The sequence below is a fragment of the Phoca vitulina genome, unplaced genomic scaffold (genome assembly GCF_004348235.1).
Source record: "Phoca vitulina isolate PV1807 unplaced genomic scaffold, GSC_HSeal_1.0 scaffold8, whole genome shotgun sequence".
NCBI classification, from domain to species: domain Eukaryota; kingdom Metazoa; phylum Chordata; class Mammalia; order Carnivora; family Phocidae; genus Phoca; species Phoca vitulina.
Window position 1 is genome coordinate 72,616,095 of NW_022589711.1, and position 20,470 is coordinate 72,636,564.

Sequence of the window (20,470 nt, forward strand, 5' to 3'; positions counted from 1 at the left end):
GAACTCTTTTTACAATTCTTTTATCAAGAATTTGTTCATTGGTTTCAACATTTCCCAGAAATAAGGAATTTTACCTTCTGATTCAGCCCCATTCCATTTTTAGAAAAAATTATTACAGAATTATTGTGAGAGAAGAAACTAGTCTCCCTATTCTTTCGATCCTTATCTAGATACCACTTTTTTTCTTAAGGCAAGCCTCTGTAATTCAAAGTCAACCATTTATTTCTCAAACTTCCTCTCTCTTCTATTGTCCCAGCCATTTACTTAAAGAAACAATGAGACCTCAAGTCATGCTCCCAAAATCTTCAGTTTCCTGCCTCTATCTTTAGAAATACCAAAGATATCTTCTTAGAGTTTTCACATATTATTAAGTGCTATTAGCCTCACTACTTAAATATGCATTTCAGCAAATTCTACCTCATAACTTTACTTATTCTCTTGTGCATATAATTATCATGAGTCAGTTTAGTTCTATGAACAGTTGCATGTATTTCTCTCACTCAAAAGAGAATCTCTATTTACAACCAGTTACTAGTTTGAGAAGAAGAAATAAGATGTCACAAAGACACGTTTTTGAATCCTTAAGTATGTCACTAATAATTTAGCAGTTGGTTTTTCACCAAGAGATGTAAAAGCAAACAAATAAGCAAATCTAATGTTCTTTACCATGCAATCAATACAGATGGTTACCAGGGTAAGTGATTACTAATAAAGTTGGTTCTACTAATGGGAAACATTCTAACAAACTGAAATGGATGGTAGTAAAAAGCAAGAATTAGATTGTTTTTAATAGATAGAATTTCTCTTCTTCATCAACATAATAGTTTTGTATTAAAAACCGTCAAAATTTCTATGTCAAAAATTAATTCCAAAATATGATCTTACCAAACATGAACATTTCATTTTAGTGGACTCATGTTCATTTAAATAAGGGACAACAAAGTTGTTTTCTAAGGAAGAGAAAAGTCTGTCACTTTTATGATCCTACAATAATAATGTTTTAGTAAATGCCCTCTTAAAACTGTAAAACACTTAACAAAGTATTCAATTATTGCTATTAATTTCTCTCAAAGTCAATCTCTTGGTATATTTGAGACAGTTTGTTTTACATCTAGCATCAGTCTGCATTTAAATCTTCCATCCTAGAAAAATTCAAAATGAATTTGTTTATTGAAGGTTCAAGGTACAGCAACTTGTTCTCCAGATTTTATATAGGTACTGTCATGATTAATTTGCTTCAGCCTTTTTGTATTACTTTGTTTTGCTGATTTGGCTTCATTTTCTAGTCCTTACCCCTTCAGAATGCACTCTATTCTGTCCTTTGTGGATCGATCTACAGAAACATGCTACCTAGCAACTGCTCAGCTTTTCTATCTGCCGTTGCACAAGTAGTTGAAGCAAAACATGTAGAGGTTGGAAATTTGATGGAAAAAAATATATATTTTTTCCTTCTTGTCCATAAAAAAAGAGAAGATGTATTCAGCCAGAAGTACTCCAAGTAACTATATCAAGTAGAGGCCCCCCAAAATCCCTCATTATGAGGAGAGTGATAAAATCTTTTTGATGGAGTTATCCATTATCTATGATGCAGACATGTCAGTGGCCTAGAGAGCAAGCAGGCGTGTGTCCAATCATGGTCATGAAGAGGACCTGGAGCTCTGTCCAGAACCAAAGAAACTCATGTTAATTTATCAGCAAAGTCTTTGGTTATTTCTTAACAACTCTATATTGTTCTACATGAACTTTTCCTTCAGTCAAATGAAATATTATACCATGCTGGCATTTTCCAGTTGAAGTTGAACATAAAAGCCAAATATCATTTAAAAAACTTCATATTTTTGAGAGTTGCAGAAAGTTGTTCCTACCTAAAAATGTTTCCACCTCTTTGAATTATTTATGAAAATTATTTCCATACCTGAGTGGGTATGACATTTTCAGCTTTACTGTTAAGAGCACAATTCAACAACCCCTTTTATGAGGCTTTATGAAAAATGAATATGCAGATGTGGTTGTGCTTTCACACAGATGTAGGGAGGGGAATCTACTTCAAATTATATGCATGATATGCTTATGCTAGGTAGCACATAGAGAAAAAAAACAACACATTGTATATTAACACATAAAACAAGCTATTAGAAATAAGTGACAAAATTTGCACTACAGAAGCAGATAGTATGGCTTAATGTCCCAAGATGGGCTTTGCATTCATACAGACCTCAGTTAGAATTCCATTCCTGCCTCACACTAGTATGATAAATTTAGACAAGTCTCTTAACCTCCCGGAGACTCAGTTTTCCCATTGTAAACTGGGGATAGCAATGTACACTTTATCAAGTTATTATGAAGACTAAATTATATCACTCTATTCATTCAAATTTCATTCAGTTAGTCTATATTATGACATACATCATGCAGTATTCTAGGTACTAGGGATAGAGCAATGAATCAAAGATAGACCAATGAGGAGGTGATGTTTGTGCTGAGACAATGAAGGATAAAAAGGAACCATCCAAGCAAAGAGCACTCTAGGCTGAGAGGCCAGCAAGTGCAAAGGCCATATCTCAGAAGGAGTTTGACAAGAAGTAATGGAATGGAGCCCAGTGTGGCTGGCAGATCACAGAGAGTGAGGAAGACAAGTTTGGGGAGACAGGTAAGGCAAAACGTATAGGACCTTGTTGCTTGCTTGGTCATAGTTTATTAGGACCTGTAAGTTTATGGGCACACAGAAAGTTTAATCTTTCCAGTATGAAAATTCATATTGTTTTAAAAATCAGAGCCAATGGGAGCCTGGGTGGCTCAGTCGGTTAAGCGACTGCCTTCGGCTCAGGTCATGATCCCAGGGTCCTGGGATCGAGTCCCACATCGGGCTCCCGGCTCTGCGGGGAGCCTGCTTCTCCCTCTCCCACTCCCCCTGCTATGTTCCCTCTCTCACTGTGTCTCTCTCTGTCAAATAAATAAATAAAATCTTTAAAAAAAATAAAATAAAATAAAAATAAAAATCAGAGCCATCTATTTATTCATCTCACTCATCTTTTCTTTTTCCAGGGCTAAGACGGCTTGACCCATAGTATCAATTTTACCTAATCTATAGGACCAATTTTGAAATCAAACAAGAAATGTGAAAAGACTACAGAATGCTGAACATCAAGATGAGTTGACACTTCACTGGGCTACAGATTCCAATCATGGGTGCCAGCATCCCACCCAAAAGTCTAGATGGGACCAGTCATAACTCACAGGTGCTGTGCCCTATGAGCAGATGAGACAGCCACAGTGTTGCTAGATAAGATATACCCCCACCACAAGAAATAAAACTATACATGCCCAGCTGGAGAGAAGCAGGATTGGGGTAGAGAGTATCCAAAAGATTGAACATTTTCCTAACAAATACTGAGTAATCCAAAATAAATCATTAAAACTGAAAGCATCAGTGATGCTCTAAGCTGACAAATTTAAAGTTTGTTGCCTAGCCATGATGGGATTCAGAGTATGCTACCCTAAAATATACCACTCTGGCATAAAGATTATTTTGTGTTGAAGGCAATTTAGAAGAACTAAACACAGGATAAGGTCTCTGTCTGCTCTACTCACCGCCCCCCCCCCCCATATGCCTGAAAGCAGAACATAAATTCCACTTGTGAAGGTGTTCCCCACCCACTTCCCATACCAGGAAGGGTATAACAACCTTATCAATGGAGACAAGATGACACTAAGAGAGTCTACACAAACAAACCTTGCTAACTGGCCCATACCTACAATTAGTTTCTCCATATATTTACCTTCCTACAATTTGTTACCTCTAGAAACTCAAAAGAACTTTTCCTTTGTCTTGACACTTCTCTACAACTTTACTGTTCTTCTATTAAGATGCTATATAAGCCCAAATGGTTTTTTTAAAGATTTTATTTATTTGAGAGAGAGAGAGAGAGAGCATGAGCAGGGGGAGGGGCAGTGGGAGAGGGAGATGGAGAAACAGATTCCCTGCTGAGCAAGGAGCCTGGTGTGGGGCTCAATCCCAAGACCCTGGGATCATGACCTGAGCCGAAGGCAGTCGTATAAACCCAAGTTTTAACCACCCCTTTGAATTACTCATCACTGAATTCTGTGTATGCACAATGTACATGTTTATGAACTCCATGTTTCTTGTAATATCTTTCGTCAGTTTAATTTGCAGAGCTCCAGCCAATGAATAAAGATGGATAGAGGGGGAAAAAGGTCAAGTTTTTCCTCCCTTCACCCATCTACCTCACATTCAGTAGGATGAGGGCTCATTAGTTCTTAAAAATAAAATCAGAAACAATTCTATTTATAAGTCTGCTAATAATTTCTTTATAGCACATATATAAGACCTAGAGTCATTTCAATCTGTGTGCATATTATATAATAAAATGAAAATACAATATATGCTTAGAGTTCTGTGTTGAGAATCCAAAAACAAAAAAGGCAGAGCATATTCACAATGTACTTTAAGCATTAAGAATTTTCAATCAAATTTTAATTCCAGCTGTTTATTTGTAATAAAACCACCTCAAAATCATTTAAGTTTAAAAACAACAAAAGGACTGATGACTTAATTGTACCTGTAAACTTAATATATAAAAATGGAGTAAAAGACTTCTTAAAGAATAAAATATGTATTTCAGTTGATTTCTCGAACCAATCCAATACATCTTTTCCTCTTTCATCTGTAATGTTAATATTATAATTGTTTCAGTTATGATTTTTCATTTTCATAGCTTCTTTTCTCTGAAGTAATCCTTTTCTGGGAGAGGAAAGATAACCTAATAGATTTTTCTATTTTTAATTTCATACGTTCTGTGAATTTTTAATGCTAATGCTTTAAAGAATCCTTCTTATTTAAATAAGATATTTGATAAAAAATATTCCAGATAATCTTTCCACTAAATCTTTAACAGCAAAGCTTTAAAAAAAAAAGTTATTACCATATGCTCTTTAATGCCTAAAGCAAAGATCTAGTATGGAATTGAGAATCATAATGAGGTCAATCTCAATTCCATCAATGTTATGTTCTATTAAAATCAAATCCAATCACATTCCTCATTTCAACCCAGCATGGCTTGGCTTTGAGGTATGTTCAGAAATGCACTTAAATTAGAAGAGAAACATTAACATTTTATCATATGAATACCACTAATGGCTCAGGAGATTAGCAGTAACACATTCTGGAGACTTCCTCCACTGAAAATGTACTTTTAATAATATTCTCACACACCTAACTGTAGCTGTGGGAGGTGTGGTTTCAACTAACAAAGTTCAGGAGCTCTTGATTAAAAAAAAGAGAGAGAGAGGGAGAAAGAAAGAAAGAAAGAAAGAAAGAAAGAAAGAAAGAAAGAAAGAAAGAAAGAGAGAGAGAGAAAGAAAGAAAGAAAGAAAGAAAGAAAGAAAGGAAAGAAAGAAAAAGAAAGAAAGAAAGAAGAAAGAAAAAGAAAGAAAGAAGAAAGAAAGAAAGAAAGAAAGAAAGAAAGAAAGAAAGAAAGAAAGAAAAAATAACTATCAGTGAAAACCCTTTAACCAGAAACCAAGTTCCATTTGCTATTTCACCAGAAAATGATTCTTCATTTACATCATCCCCAATTAAGTGAAATGAAGTGTTGCAATTCTAGGGTGAATAATGGATCATCCTAGATTATCTATGTTATAATTAATTTTTTTATTTTTAGGAGGATTTTTTGGGGTGTGAGAGGAGGAGTTTTAGATTTTCTCTGCTGCCTTATTAGGAAATACAAATTCATTCCAATCCTACTACTCTATTCTCTATTCTTTATCTGTGTAGACATTTAAGCCCACAGGCTTAAAACATTCACTTATGACAATCTTAATTTGAAGTCTGAAGAAGGCTGGTCTCAATATAAACAGTTTCAGAGTTGATCCTATTCTATATGCCAACAATACATGCATCACTGAGAACAAGGAAATATGATGGATAGTCCTTAATTTATAGCGGGAATGTATTCTTTAATACTTTATTTCCTTTGAATGAATTCAATTTCTTGAGTGCCTAAATTATAACTGGCACTGTTCTAGATGTCAGATATAGAAGCCATGGCCTAATGGAGATAGTAATATATACCTAAAGACCAAAAATGCATGGAATTAAAGACCTTTTAAGCTGTAAATTCTCTTAAAGGTCATGAAGAAAGAGTCATTTTATATTTGTAGGAACTAAAGCCCAGAGAGTTTAAGTGCCTTTGCACACACCACAAAGCTAATTAATAGTCTGCTGGGACTAGACTCCAGAAGCCTGACTCTCAGCCATTGCTCATTCTGAATACGAACTGAGAGAAAACCTGCAGGGAGTGGATGTTACCATACAAAGTATGCAGACATCAATGTTGTAAAAACAGTGTGGAAAAGACTCAGGGAATAGCCATCTTTTCTCTCTGAATTTCAATTACTGCTGAAATCACCTGCTCTTGGAGTCTTAATCCCTAATAATTTAAGATGAGCAAATGTGCATTATTCTAAAGTATGTTGAAGTAGGGATTCCACTTATGCACATGAAGGAAACCAAAATATATCACCTCAAGATCTGCCTCTTTGACATAAAAATTATTTTGAGCTGAAGACAATTAAGAGATAGCAAATGCAGGAAAAGCTTTTTCCACTCTCCCCCTGCCATGCGTAAAGGCAGAATATAACTTCTCCTTTCACTGGAGACAGACTCCTATAAGCCCAGAGATGGCACCAGAGGAATCTGTGGACACACCTAACTCCATTAGTCCCCTCTCATGTATTTACCTTCCCACAGTCTGCCACTCTTGGAAGCCTAAAATCCCTCTCCTTTGTCCTGTCATTTTTCCACAAATCTATTGTTCCTTGTTGAAGATGCTATAAAAACCAGAGTTCTAAGTCACCATTCTGAGTTACTTTTCATAGTTTTCTCCTGTGTGATCTGTGCTGCATGCATTAATAAACTGTTTTTCTTTTGTTAATCTTTTTGTTCAAGACATCTAAATTTCTTCATAAGTTTAAAAAGGCCCTCACCAACCTTAAGCTCCCTAGAACTGTGAGCTAAAGCATCAGCACTGAACTGGACCCTTCAGAAACACATAATACCACAGTTTCAGTTGAAGCTCCAGGCTTTTTGGGTATCAATTCTGAGATGCTTTTAGGAATGTTTTCTCAGAGAAGTTAGAGCATCTGGTGGTCACACATTGGCCAATGAAGCTCTAAAACTGCTTTAAGCTCTGGAAACAAGTGAAAGTATGGAAAGAGAAGGCAGTAGGAAAAGGGAAAGCAAAAAAGCCAGAATTAGGAACTTTAAAGATAGAATGAATTACAGGTGTCAATGCCTAATTTTGAGATCAACAACAAATTTTTACTTTATTTTTAAAAAAAATTTTTTAAGTAGGCTCCACACCCAGCATGGAGCCCAGCATGGGGCTTGAACTCATGACACTGAGATCAAGACCTAAGTTGAAATCAAAAGTCAGACATTTAACTGACTGAGCCACCCAGGCACCCCATCAACAAAGTTTTAAAAATATTTTCAAACCATTAGTTCTTTCCTTTGAAGGTTATTCTGTAATATTTAAAAATATATAACATATTGAACCTAGCACAATGAAAAATTTTCTAAACTATCATTTTTAAGAGCTCTAGAGAATAAATTAGGTTTATTTATTTTTATTAGTACACAAGTACTGTACTAAATCTATTGCCAACCGGTTCTTTATCCTAAATTTAAGTACCAGATATGTAAATGTACTCTTAACTATTTGGTCAGTAACTATGAAAAATGGTTCAAATATGCCTAGATGACTTAACAATTGAGGATAATTAGAATGAGATCTGTAGACCTTCATTTTAAAAAATGAGGAAAGGCAGAATGAGAGGATTTCTTCCCTGACTCCCTCACCCCGATGAAATCTTGAAATATATATATATTTCCCAGAGATCAAGAGGGAGGGGGGCGGAGAGAGAGAAAGATTGAGAGAAAATAGACCCCTAGAGCCTAGAACAAAGGGTCAGCAACTCCAAGTGACTCAATCAGAACCCATTGAATTTTGGGATGGTGGCTAGAGGAGCTATAACTTCATAACTGAAACAGAGCACAGCACATTTAAAAGCATTCTGTTAAAACAATGGATGAAGACAGTAAAATATTTACTATGGAAAAGGGATTAGTAGATGGAAATTCTTAAATATAGCAAATTTTTTTTACTAATTTTAAGACTCACAAATTACATTAATATGATGTGTATTTAGTGTGCTTCCTTAAAATTGCTTTAATTTAATATTCATAAAACATTTATGTAAAAGCATTCAGTGCATTACTCCTTACCTCTGTCCCCCAATCCTATATTTTTTCATTAAATCTCAAATAACTCAAACTCTAAGTTGCCTATTTGAGAGTTTTTCCAAAACCTAATCATTATGACAAATATACCTCACATATTTTCTGCTTTGTAATTAATCATTATTGCCCTTGTTAAATTGTTTCTGAAATCCAACCATTCTATTAAATTTTCCCTGATGTATTAAAAAATTATGATTTCCCCCCAATTAAGAAACTTCCATGACTCACCCTTCACATGCCATTACCTGAAAGACACTCATTTGTTTTAACCTTACCAAGCATAACTTTTATAATTCATGTTAATATTTCATAGAGCCCGCAAGTATTTTGGAAAGGCCACCATACTTTTTGTCTTATTCTGGATGGCTTTTGTTAACCTAATCAGATTGACAATGTCCAAATTACTAACACAAAGTTTATAGCACTCAACACCACATTTTAATACCAATTAATAGTTTTCTATCCATTTTCTATCTTAATGTAAGAAGGCCACAAATTCAATGCTCTGTATTATTCCCCCCAATTATTAGTTTAATATCATCTTATAATAGATGGCACCTTACAAAATCTTGCAAGACCAAGAATGAAATCACTTGTAAAGGACCTTGTAAGCTTCAATGTTTCCAAAGTTGGTGCCTTGCCATTATCTATGCCCACTAACCTAGACTTTTACTATCTAAGAAAAGAGTTTATAGGGCAAGATTGAGGGAATGTGTACTTTTTTTTAAAGATTTTATTTATTTATTTGACAGAGAGAGAGACAGAGAGAGAGGGAACACAAGCAGGGGGAGTGGAGAGGGAGAAGCAGGCTTCCTGCCGAGCAGGGAGCCCGATGCGGGGCTTGATCCCAGGACCCCAAGATCTTGACCTGAGCCGAAGGCAGAGGCTTAATGATTGAGCCACCCAGGCACCCCGGGGAATGTGAACTCTTTAATGATAAATTTTTAACAAATTATATATAAGTGGGATCATGTAAGATTAATTTATAAATAATTATTTTTCATTGCCAAAGGATGAGGATCTATTCAAGAATATGTAAGCAACTGATGGGAATTAAAATGGAAATGAAAGAAAAGGAAAGGAAAAGGAAAAAATAATCCCTACCATGTTTTCTAACTCTCCCAATGCATGAGCAACACTAGAAATGACAGAAATGCATACCCCCACCCCAGATCACATACTTCCATATCCTTTTCATTTTAATTAAATGCCCCTTGAATTAATTTTGTGACATAGTATGTTTGAGATGTAAGATGGAATGGAACCCTTCAATATAAGTAAGCCACTCTTTGCTAGAATCTTAAGTAATACCTGAGACTTCTGAGAGCCACAAATTTTTGGAATTTCATTGATTTCTTTGATTGATGTAAATTGCAAGTGACTCTGTATTGTGTCGGGCAACTCTCAAATGGTTCCTGCAGACTCTGCAATGAGTCACTACATGGTCCAAAGCACTGTAAGGAACACATATCTTTAACCTCAAGCAACAGAGCTCAATCTACCTTGTTTTAAATTAAACACCCCCTAAGTAATTGTGCTCAAGATTTGAAAAGTTTTTGCCTCCTTAAACAGCAAGAGCATGAACTAATAGCATTGCCTTTTATAATTTTGAGAATAAAAACCATTTGGGGGACCTGAGAAGAAAGGTAGCCTTCAAGGTGTAGGCCTCAAAGCAAGGAATGAAAACATAAAAGGTGTTATGGTCTGCTTTAGACATCTTAGAATAGAGAATAATGGTCTCAGCTCCTGTCCCCATTCCTCCTGTGATCAGAGCTCCATTTGCAGTTAATGGCGACTCCTTCTATAGGAGGCCTTTTAGAGGATGTGTGGATTCTGAACAGAATCACAGAACTGAAATGTGTCACTGAATGTAGCCTGTGGGCTGCTCACCACTTGCGGGTTCATAGACAAAGGAGAAAAAGAAGCGACACAATCAGTGGGTATTCCAAGAAGCAAGCAGGCCTGAGATGGTATCCAAGTGGCACAATGCAACACAAAAAGACACAAACCTCATGCCACAAGGTTCAAATCCTGGTTCCCTTACTTACTAACCACGGGAACTTGAGAAAGTCTTTAGTCTCTCTGAATCTGACTTTTTTCACCTGACAAAGTACAATGCTGATAATTCCTACATTGTATGGCTATTGCGATTGTCATGTGAGGTAAAGTCCATAAGACACCAAAGACAGTACTAGGCATCTAGAAAGTGCTCAACAAATGCTACGTGTAAGATGACAATGGTGGTGGTGGTAATGAAAAGGATGCTGGCATGTGATAGCCACTGTTATGAAGACTACTCATAATCCATCCAGTGTGTCATGCTGTTTCTTGCCCTGGAGCTTTTACACACCCCGTTCCTTCCCTCCTATCTGCTTCACCAATATAACATCTCATCCTTCTGATAAATTAGCCAAAGCATTAGTGCCTCTAGGGAGACTTGCCCTGAGCCCATCTGATTTGGATGCCCCTCTTCTACTCTTTACATCAGCCGGAGCAAAGCATAGATAGTCAGCGAAATCTACTTGGAGAAGGTGAGTTCTAAAATGGGATTTAAAGATGATCAGGTTTTATATATCCAGAACTGTGATAAGGGATGAGGATAGATGAATAAATGAGATGTGATTACAGGCCATAGAAATGCTCCCAGTCTAGACTTAGAGCACATGTAGACTTAGAGCTACACCAAAATTGTGGCAAGAGCTATAACAGAAGTATATACAACATTCTGTGAGAAGACAGGAGGAGGGCATTAATTAAATTGTGGGAAGACAGAAGGAGAAGTTTTGTGGAACATTTCAGTTATAAAATAACATCTGGGTTGGACCTTAAAGGGTGAGTACTAAAAGTTCCCTGAAAGGATCTTACCACAACAGCTTGCCTTCATATTTATACAGGCAAACCATCTCTAAGGAGTATTGGGGACACAAACAGCTCTCACTGAAGTAGAGATAGAGTATTCCACTTATAAGCAAATAATGGACAAAAGATAGAGGGGAGTAGCTTATATTTAGCCTTTCATTTGTTCCAAGGGTGATTTTTAATCAAAGCAAGTCTCAATGATGTGAGCCCAGAGGCAATTTGGGGCGCTAATGCCAGCTCAGGTGGTGGTCAAGTTACATTTGCTTCTCAGTGCTGAAATTGCTGGGTGGTTAAATGAATTGATGATTGCAAATTGCTTTGAAAATACACAATGCTGAATAAACGCCATGAATTACTGTTGTTCAATATACTCAGGAGACAAACTCGCCTCCAAACAGAAGGTCTCCAAAAGATGGACTACATTTAAAGACATTTAGGAGATTTTTATTTCACAACAATGATAATTTTTTTTTAGCTAGATTTATTCTAAAGCCATCATAATGCCTAAGGATAATCTTTTTTAAAATGCCATTATAACAGAATAAATCTGAAATTGCTCATAAATGCTACTTACAGGAAACTTGAAGAAAAAAATGCATTAAACTAAAACAGTTTTGCCATCTCACTTTAAAATAAATTATAAGACAAAGAAAGCCTCTCACGGAATGGTAGCTGTGATGGCCAAGAGCAAATAAGAAGAAACAAATTAAAGCTATCTAACCCATATAAACACATAGAGAGGGCTTTTTTTCGATGGGGGGAGGGCTCTTTTAAAAAGATGATGGAGAAAACTACTAGAAGAAACTCACATTTGATTCAAATAATCATTCTTTCCTTACTTCAAATGGTTTCAGCATGTCTGTAAATCCTATCAACTCTATCCAACATTTGCAAAAGATTAAATGGAAGTGAGATTAGTCACATAATAATGGTAATAATACTGATGACACCTTACATTGCTATTATACTTTCTAGTTTATACAGTAAATTTAACTAATTTTTAAAAAAGATTTATTTATTTATTTGAGAGAGAGAAGAGCAAGCACGAGCAGGGGGAGGGGCAGAGGGAAAGAGAGAATCTCAAGCAGACTCCATGCTGAGCATGGAGCTGGATGCAGAGCTCCATCTCCTGACTATGAGATCATGACCTGAGCTGAAACCTGGAGTCAGATGCTCAACCGACTGTGCCACCCAGGCCCCAAACTATCTAATTTAATACTCAACATGATGTGAAAGTGCATAAGACAGGTGCTATCTTTGTTTTTTTTGGGGGGGTGGGTGTTTTGTGGGGTTTTTTTTATAATTTTTAAACAAATAATTGAGGCAAAGAGAAGTTAAATGACGAGAAAGGCTGGAATCCTAGAGCTGATAGGTATCAGAATCTAGGTTCTTCTAATTTCTAGACTAGTGATCTAATGACACTATTTTCCAAACACCGAGTAGATCTTTTAAAGATTTTTACCCAAATAACAGAAAGAGTTTTATGACAAGCTTTGAAGAAACTGGGAAAAAAAAACAAAGACAGATCTCTTTTGATATCCCAATAGAATTAATGTTTATGGTACTTAATTATTAAATTAACAAAATTATTTTAAGAAAAAAGGTATTTCCATAATAAAATGGAGAGGTAAGAATGAATTAGACAAACCTTTCTCAAACTGTACCCCTTGGAACACTGATTCCATAAGATTCCAGTAAGCTGTGTGAAAAAAATTTTAAGGTAAAATATATTTGGGAAATGCTGCTTAGTAGGTCTCTTCTTTTTGACTCTCAATCTATATTAACATGCAAAAAACTCTGTCTGAAGCCAGAAACCTCTTTGTCTAATGGCCTCCAAAATTCACATAGTCTATCTCTGTGCTTCAAACTAGGGTATACATTCACCTGAGTCAAGGATAGACTATCATGTGACAGAAATACCCCAAACTACAAAATAAATATGATATATACCCTTGGGATGACACTATTAATTATTATTTTACTAGTGAATAAAAGGATGCAAAACATTATTTTTAAATTAAAACAAGCAAAAGACTGTTGCTCCAAAGCAGTTTTGCTGATAGGAGGCTGTTCTACTCCACACCCAGACACCTGGGGGTAAGAGTCCACCTCCCTCTACCATGAAGATTATTTCAGTGGAAATATTTGAGAAGGAATGGGACCTGAAACCTGGAGAGAACTGGCATATCCAATAGTCAAAGCAACTTGAACACGTCATCAGGTTTGGATTTATTGGTTAAAAATAAAGAGAAGGAGATCAAGAGAGAAAAAGAAACCTAAAGTAACACACCATTAAAGAAAGCTTGTTTGTCCACTGTATCTTCCACAGAGACACATATATTGCTGTCATTGTGAATGCAAATTGTCATCTTAGTTACTCAGATTTAAACAAGTTCAGGTATGAATCTTTTACATCTGTTTTAGGGTAAGCGTTCAATTCTGTCAACAGGGAACCTGCTTAGAGCTTGTTAGAGATCAATTAGCAACAACATTAAAAAGAAGTTTTCATAATTCCTAAGTGAGCTGCTCAGTAACCTAAATATTTAGAGCCATGAATCCCTTTGTTTCTTGAATATATAGCTTTATATTAGAAATTTCAGGGGGAGTGGTAATTTACATGATGTCCCGCAGGTCTCCAGGTTGAAAGTTTTGAGTCTGGGGATTGTTTTGAGCTAATAACATGTAGAAAGAAAAAAAATGCAATTATAATGCAGTAAACTGAAGTCCAGAGACCTGCACCCTGGTTTCTGTTTTGCCTTAAACTAGCTGTCATTTAATTTGCTCAGTTTCTATAGCTAACACATGACAATATTTGCTGAGATGATATTCCTAAAGGCTGGCAACATACACACACTCACACACACACCAAATCTAATATCAGAATGGAGAGCATAGTAAAAAGACTCATTACCTAGGATTTGGATTTTTCCCAAATGTGACACTCAAAACATGAAGTGATGTTTCAAACATAGTAGGCATTCAATAACCAAGTAGTAGAACTGATATGGTAAGGGAGGGACAAATATTTTTAAAAGAGGCACCAAATCAAAAAAGGCGAAAGAAATGGTAGCTGGCAGGCGTGAAAAGAAGGGTAATAAAGAAGCAATGTAAATAGAGATTAGAAACAAAATGAAGTGGGGCCTGCTAATTACTGATAAGGAAACATAACACTGAGAAATTGTGAGTGAATCTGTGGCTTGAAATTTCACATACAAACAATAGAACCTTGAGGACCTCAATCAGTCTAAAAGCGATACTTTAACATTAGTAAAAACATAAATATAAAAACTAGAAGAGGGGGAAAAAAGTAATTCTTGCTTTAGGAAACAACAACAAAAAATTCTATCAGAGGAAGAAGGCAGGAGGTTTATTTACGTACAGATTGAATTTTTTATACTGTTTGAACTTTTATTAGATATGGGAATTTCTTTTCTTTTCCTTTCTTTTATTCCTTTTTTCCCCCTTTCTTTTCTTTTCCTTTATTCTCTTTCTCTTTATTTATTTTTTAAAAAGTTCAATAAAACAGAGTTTTTAAAAAGAAAATAAAAGATTTTTAAGTGTTATAGTCCCAACTGATTAGTTTCTACATTTATCTTAATAAATGGAAAATAATTAATTTGGGGCAAATTCTGGGATAAATATACCAAAGTTGAATTCATAATTCATTTATTTTACAAAATAACTTACATGATAGGATCGGAAAATTAGTAACTTAGGATTTCAATATTATATTGATTCAAAATCCAGTGGATTAGTAGCTTATTGTAGGGTTTAGGCCAATTCTTGGGAGTTCAGGCAACTGCAAAGTTAGAGGTATATAGTCCCCAGACTGCCCTCACTTCTGACACTAATTGCAAGGATATTTGGGATATTACAAAACTACCTTCAGCCTTGATAATTCTCTAAAAAGACTCACAGTACTCACTGAAAGCAGTTGTATCCATGGTTACAGTTTATTACAGCAAAAGGGTACAGATGAGTATCAAAGGATGAAGCTCAAAGGGCTCAGTCAGGAAAGTAGCAAACATGGAGCTTCCATCATCCTCTCCCCATGAAGTCAGGAGATGCTACTTTCCTGGCATTGTGTGACAATGTACACAGAGTGTTGCCAACAAGGGAAGCTCACCTGACACTCAAGGGTTCAGAGTTTTTATTGGAGCTGCATTATATAGTACGATTGATTGATTGCCCACATGGTTAGTTTCTATCACCAGGTTGACTGGTACCACGTGATTCAAAGCAGCCTTCTAAATCACCTGTCTTTCTCACATCATAGCTATGACCAAACAATGAAGTAATAGATATAAAAGTACTTCAGGAGATCATAATTGCATTAGAAATAAAAGTTAATAGTTTTTTTAGGAAGGCAATACCAAGTTTTTTTTAATTAGGTAAGTCCTACCAAAAAAAAAGCACCATGTTATAATATAATTAAATCATGCTTTAATATTCAGAAATTCTTTTAAACCTATTATTCATGGAAAATTGAGCTTTACAATAAATTATTATGTTAAATATTAATAATTAAAATCTCAATGAAATGAATCACAATATGACATGAATTAATAAAAGCTATTTTTATATCTTATACAATATCTTGAAGGTCCAAAGATAAAGCAATAATGTTACTATGTAGGATATAATGAATTCAGAGTCTATAACCCATTCTCTCTAATGCTCACCAAGAGGTTACCTTTGGCTATATATACCCCATGTATTAGCACTCTGGAAACTGCTAATTTGTAGACATGAGGAGGTAGATCTCACTTGAGAAGAGGTGATATTAAAAACAGAGGAAAAATTTCTTTCTTCTTTTGTTTATCTACTTTCACCCAGTTTGAAAAAAATTTAAAAATTTAGCTGGGAAAAATAATAGGATAGCACATTACTTTAAAAATGTACTTAAGGGGATATAAAAATGTTATAACTTCAAGTTTTCAAATCATGCATAGAAATCTTTTTTCTCTAGTTAATAGCATTCTATTAAAGATGGCAACTTTGTATATTCATTCATTCCCTTAAGCTGCAAAGAAATCCATTAGATACCATACGAATATAACAGCTTACAAGAATATCTCTAAATGTAGAAAAACCATAGAATGATCTATAAATATAAGCATGCTAAAGTTGTAGAGATGACATGCGTATTTGCCTGGGTAAGAAATATAAAAGAAACAACAGTGGCATGGAATGAAGGACCCTAACTGGGCTAATAATATGTCATTGCACCTTTAGATGTGTAGAGTCTGAAGTAGCACATAGAAGGATGAGGGCCATAGTGGAAGAGCTTTTTAAAGCCTATATCTACTTATTGGTCCCATCATGAAGGCAATACCAATTCTGAAAGCCCACCCTTTCTTGTTCAAAAAATGAATAGAAGACCTGAGCTCAGTTCTAGAAATTGAATATTCAGTCAAACAACAAAGATCAAAAATTTGCCCACTAATAACAATAATGTGGAACCCTAGGGCTGCCCTAGGTTCTGCTGTATCTACGACCAGGTTTTCAATTCTTCGCTCAATTTCCTGGGCAACCCCCAAAACCTTTCAACAGATCCCAGCAATGCTCTCACTTTTGCCTAAGTAAGTTAGAAGTGGTTTCTGTTGCCTTCAATCAAAGAGCCCTAACTAAAAGTTCTTTATCCAAGAATTGTAAACAGCTATGGTGCAGAAACCTTTGGTCAAGATGATTGATGCAATTTTTCTGTGTACTTGATGAGAAGCTCAGTTCTGTAAGATATCCAAAAAGTGTACAAAAACATGGTTTCTATCTCCCCAGTAGGCTTTAAATATAGCTAGGGAAACAAATCACACATGGGAAATGGTTACAGAACTAGGAATAACTAAGTTACTAAGAAAAAAAAAAAAGCCCAATTTTCTGTGCAATAGCAGTTCTAGAAAAGGGGAAAGAATGGAGGAGAACTAAATCTCGGAGACTTTCTGGAGGAAGATCAAGACTGACCACAAACTGGAATCTAAATAAATGGTCCCTGTTATTAGGAGTAGGAGTAAATGAATTTCAGTGAAGAAAAATATTTAGTGCATTCACTTAAACAAAATAATAAAATCCCTCAACAAATGGCTTTGGAGGATATAATGAAGTGAAGAGTCAGGCTCTTCATTGATAAAATGCACATTAGTAATGGAGTTGGCAGTGTTCAGGTTCACTAAAAAAGGTGCACACACATAAACAATCTTACCTCTGCCAACCCCAGATACACCTTGTCCAAAGGGCTCTGCCCAGTCTTCAGAAGATGGATGAGTTGGAGGCTCACATAGAAAGGTAACAGGACAGACTGACAAGGGGTAAGGAGAAGGAAAAGAGGACCTGCAAGAGAAGAGTGAAAGTAATGGGGTTGTTAATGTAAGGAAGGAACGTTACAGGAGAAAACACTTCAGAACAGTGGTATTTCAAACATTTCAGAAGACAGATTTGTCATTAATGCAAAAGGCAAAGGTAAGAAATAATGACAAGTGAAAATAACCAATGTTTATGTACAACATCAAGTCTTGGTTTTTTAAAAGTAAGTCAAGGGGCACCTGGGTGGCTCAGTCGTTAAGCGTCTGCGTTCAGCTCAGGTCAAGATCCCAGGGTTCTGGGATTGAGCCCCTCATCGGGCTCCCTGCTCAGCGGGAAACCTCCTTCTCCCTCTCCCACTCTCCCTGCTTGTGTTCCCTCTCTCGCTGTCTCTCTCTGTCAAATAAATAAAAATCTTAAAAAAAAAAAAAAAAAGTAAGTCAAGCCTTTTAACTGCCAAGAGGTTTTTTTGTTTGTTTTGTTTTAAGGGCCCCATCAGACATAAATTTCTATGAGTCTGAGATTTTACACATGGCTTGATTGAGGGATAAATCACTCCCTGGGGATATCTGTTCTACAAAGTCTAAGAACATGGCAGGAAATCTAGAGAGACTGAGATTTCATACTAAGTATGGTTCAGAAGACATACATTGATAAGTAGGGTGACTCTATAATTTATGATTCAATTTGGGATTCTTTGAGATTTCTAGGGGGGGTTAATAATTATGTTAGAAAGGGCACAGACCACATACATGGTCACTTATTCAAAGCCTCTCAGGTAGGAAGAGGGAGTAACTCGCAGAAAGCCTTTCCCCCCAAGAGTAACAGTAGTTTAGGCAGGTATCTGTTTAGCAGAGTATTATACGGATCTTTGGCCAGAGTACATTGCTTAGGTCAACCACCAGAGAAGAAAGGTCCTTTCTCTCCTGGTGCCCACCCCCAACCTGGCCTGTCAAAATATGTTGAACACCTATTTCAAGAGTATGGATTTGAAAGGGCATTAAAATTTATTAATCTGAATTTACAATATCAAAATGTATATGGAATAGTAAGAAGAGATTTGGGAAAGGCAAGACACCGTTTTCTCTTAATTTCCCATCTGCATAACTAAGCTTTCTTTCTCCTCACAAATATTTCTCCTTGAAATCCTTCCCCAACTTTGTCCTCATCACGATTTTGTCAGACTTGTCATGCCCTCGTTTTGTTATACCTCCTAAATCCTGAAATTACTGAGGAAAGCCCCTTTCATATTCATAGCTACACCAACCAGGGCAGAGCCCCCTGGAGCCTATATGACATTAACCAAAAAAACATCTGATCCATATCTGGCTCAAACAGTCAGTAAGCTGGGGTAGATGTGGGATTTGAGGGCTGAACACCCAGTTTTATTAGTTAGCTGCTGGTAGTACCAGGTCTTTTCCAAACCAGGACTGGTGTTGTTCTTTCTATATTTATCCAGAGACAAAGACATTGTGTGTGGAGACATGTAATTTGCCCCATAGCCAGAGGCCCAAAAGGTCAATGTGACAGCAAAAGAAATCTCTGAGGCAAAGATTTAAAACTTTGCTTGACTCTAAAGCAAGGAAGTGATCACCTTGTGGGAAGGGATCAAGGTGTGATGAAATCTACTTTTCTCATCTCTCCCCTGTGATGAAAGAGGCAAATGAGTAATAATGGGAGCATACCTATGATAGAGAAGTTAGCAAACTGACGTGCTCTGGAGCCTGAAGAAAGTACGTGGTAAGGAGACCTCATATACCCAGAGCCTTCAATTTCACTGACTGACAGTTCTGTAGAAATCCAAGTCAGGAATGGCAGAGGTTGGGTTGCTGCCTCGTGCCCTCCCTTGGTGACAGCTCCAGGCAGTTTTACCATCCAGCTGTTCTGTTTTTCAAAATGAAAGTAACTGGAATTGAACTACAGAGCTTTGCTAAAACCTTAGCAATTAACAGTGCAATTTACGAAATTGCACTGTAATGGAAAAGTGTCCATCAGTCAACCCAGTGAAATAACACATTTTCTCACCAGATGTGAGATTTAATATCTTCATAACTCTCTGGATTTACCACTTATGAATTGCCAGCCTTGCCTCGAGCTCTGAGAATTAATGGACTACATCCTGGCTATGCAAGGATGGTTTACAGTTGTAAAATATCCCTACCTTCATTTTAGATATATTTACCAAAATGTTCTTCTTTAAGATGTAATCGGAAAACAAGCTAGATGGGAAAATTTCATTTCTATTTACTAGGTTATATATTATCATTGTCTAGATAAATATAGCTCCCGGAGCCTCAGCACAGCACACTCTTATAACAGGAACAGATAGTTTATCACTGGCAGTGAACAATAAATAACGGTGCAAAGATGCAGTGGCTTTGTTTTAAACTTTAGGATATCCTCTACAGTTTTCTGGAAAGAGAAGCAACAATATTCTAAGTTTCTAATTCTGTATGTATGTACAGTTCCTGCTGTTCATCCTGGACTAAGAAGATAACTCAAAGAATCCACATATGTTCATGGTGTCACTATGGTTATCGGGCGCTTCGATTCTCATTTTTGCTTTCACTCCAATCTCAAACATCTGAGCCCCGGCCATGATGAAGCTGCCTCCTGAAAGCAGCCTTGGCAGACTCCTGTGATGCCAGAATCTCAAACTTTCCAGGTTTGGAAACTTATGCTTGCTTCCACCCTATAGGGGGAAATGCTGTAACAGTGAGAGTCACTCCACAGGCCTCGCATGGACTGAATTCATTGAATAAATGATTCTTCTCCTACAGTGTTGTTCCGGGACCTGTGCAGTAATATGTGCAGGGTGCCAAGTAGGCAATGAGAAGAAAGCAGGAGAGGCTGTGGGAGATTAGGGCGTGGGAGGTTGTGGTAGCACTTAGGGAAGGTTCTCCAGATAGCGGAGATTGCCTTCACATCACAAAGGAAATATGTTGTCAGGCACTGGGCTCATCTACAGGATTATATTTATTTTGGTCGGGGGGG

General features: G+C 36.4%; 1 protein-coding gene across 6 annotated transcripts in view; it reads right to left on the reverse strand.

Moving 5' to 3' along the window:
- LOC116634082 (EGF-like and EMI domain-containing protein 1) overlaps positions 1-20,470 on the reverse strand; it is a 649,939-nt gene that overhangs the window by 358,817 nt on the left and 270,652 nt on the right. For 3 of the 6 annotated variants that reach the window (XM_032407255.1, XM_032407260.1, XM_032407259.1), the window contains exon 3: positions 17,379-17,506. The exons of the other annotated variants lie outside the window; for them this stretch is intronic. In XM_032407255.1, coding sequence (XP_032263146.1) covers positions 17,379-17,506 — 128 coding nt within the window. The remainder of the gene's footprint in view (positions 1-17,378; positions 17,507-20,470) is intronic. 6 annotated transcript variants of the gene reach the window in all.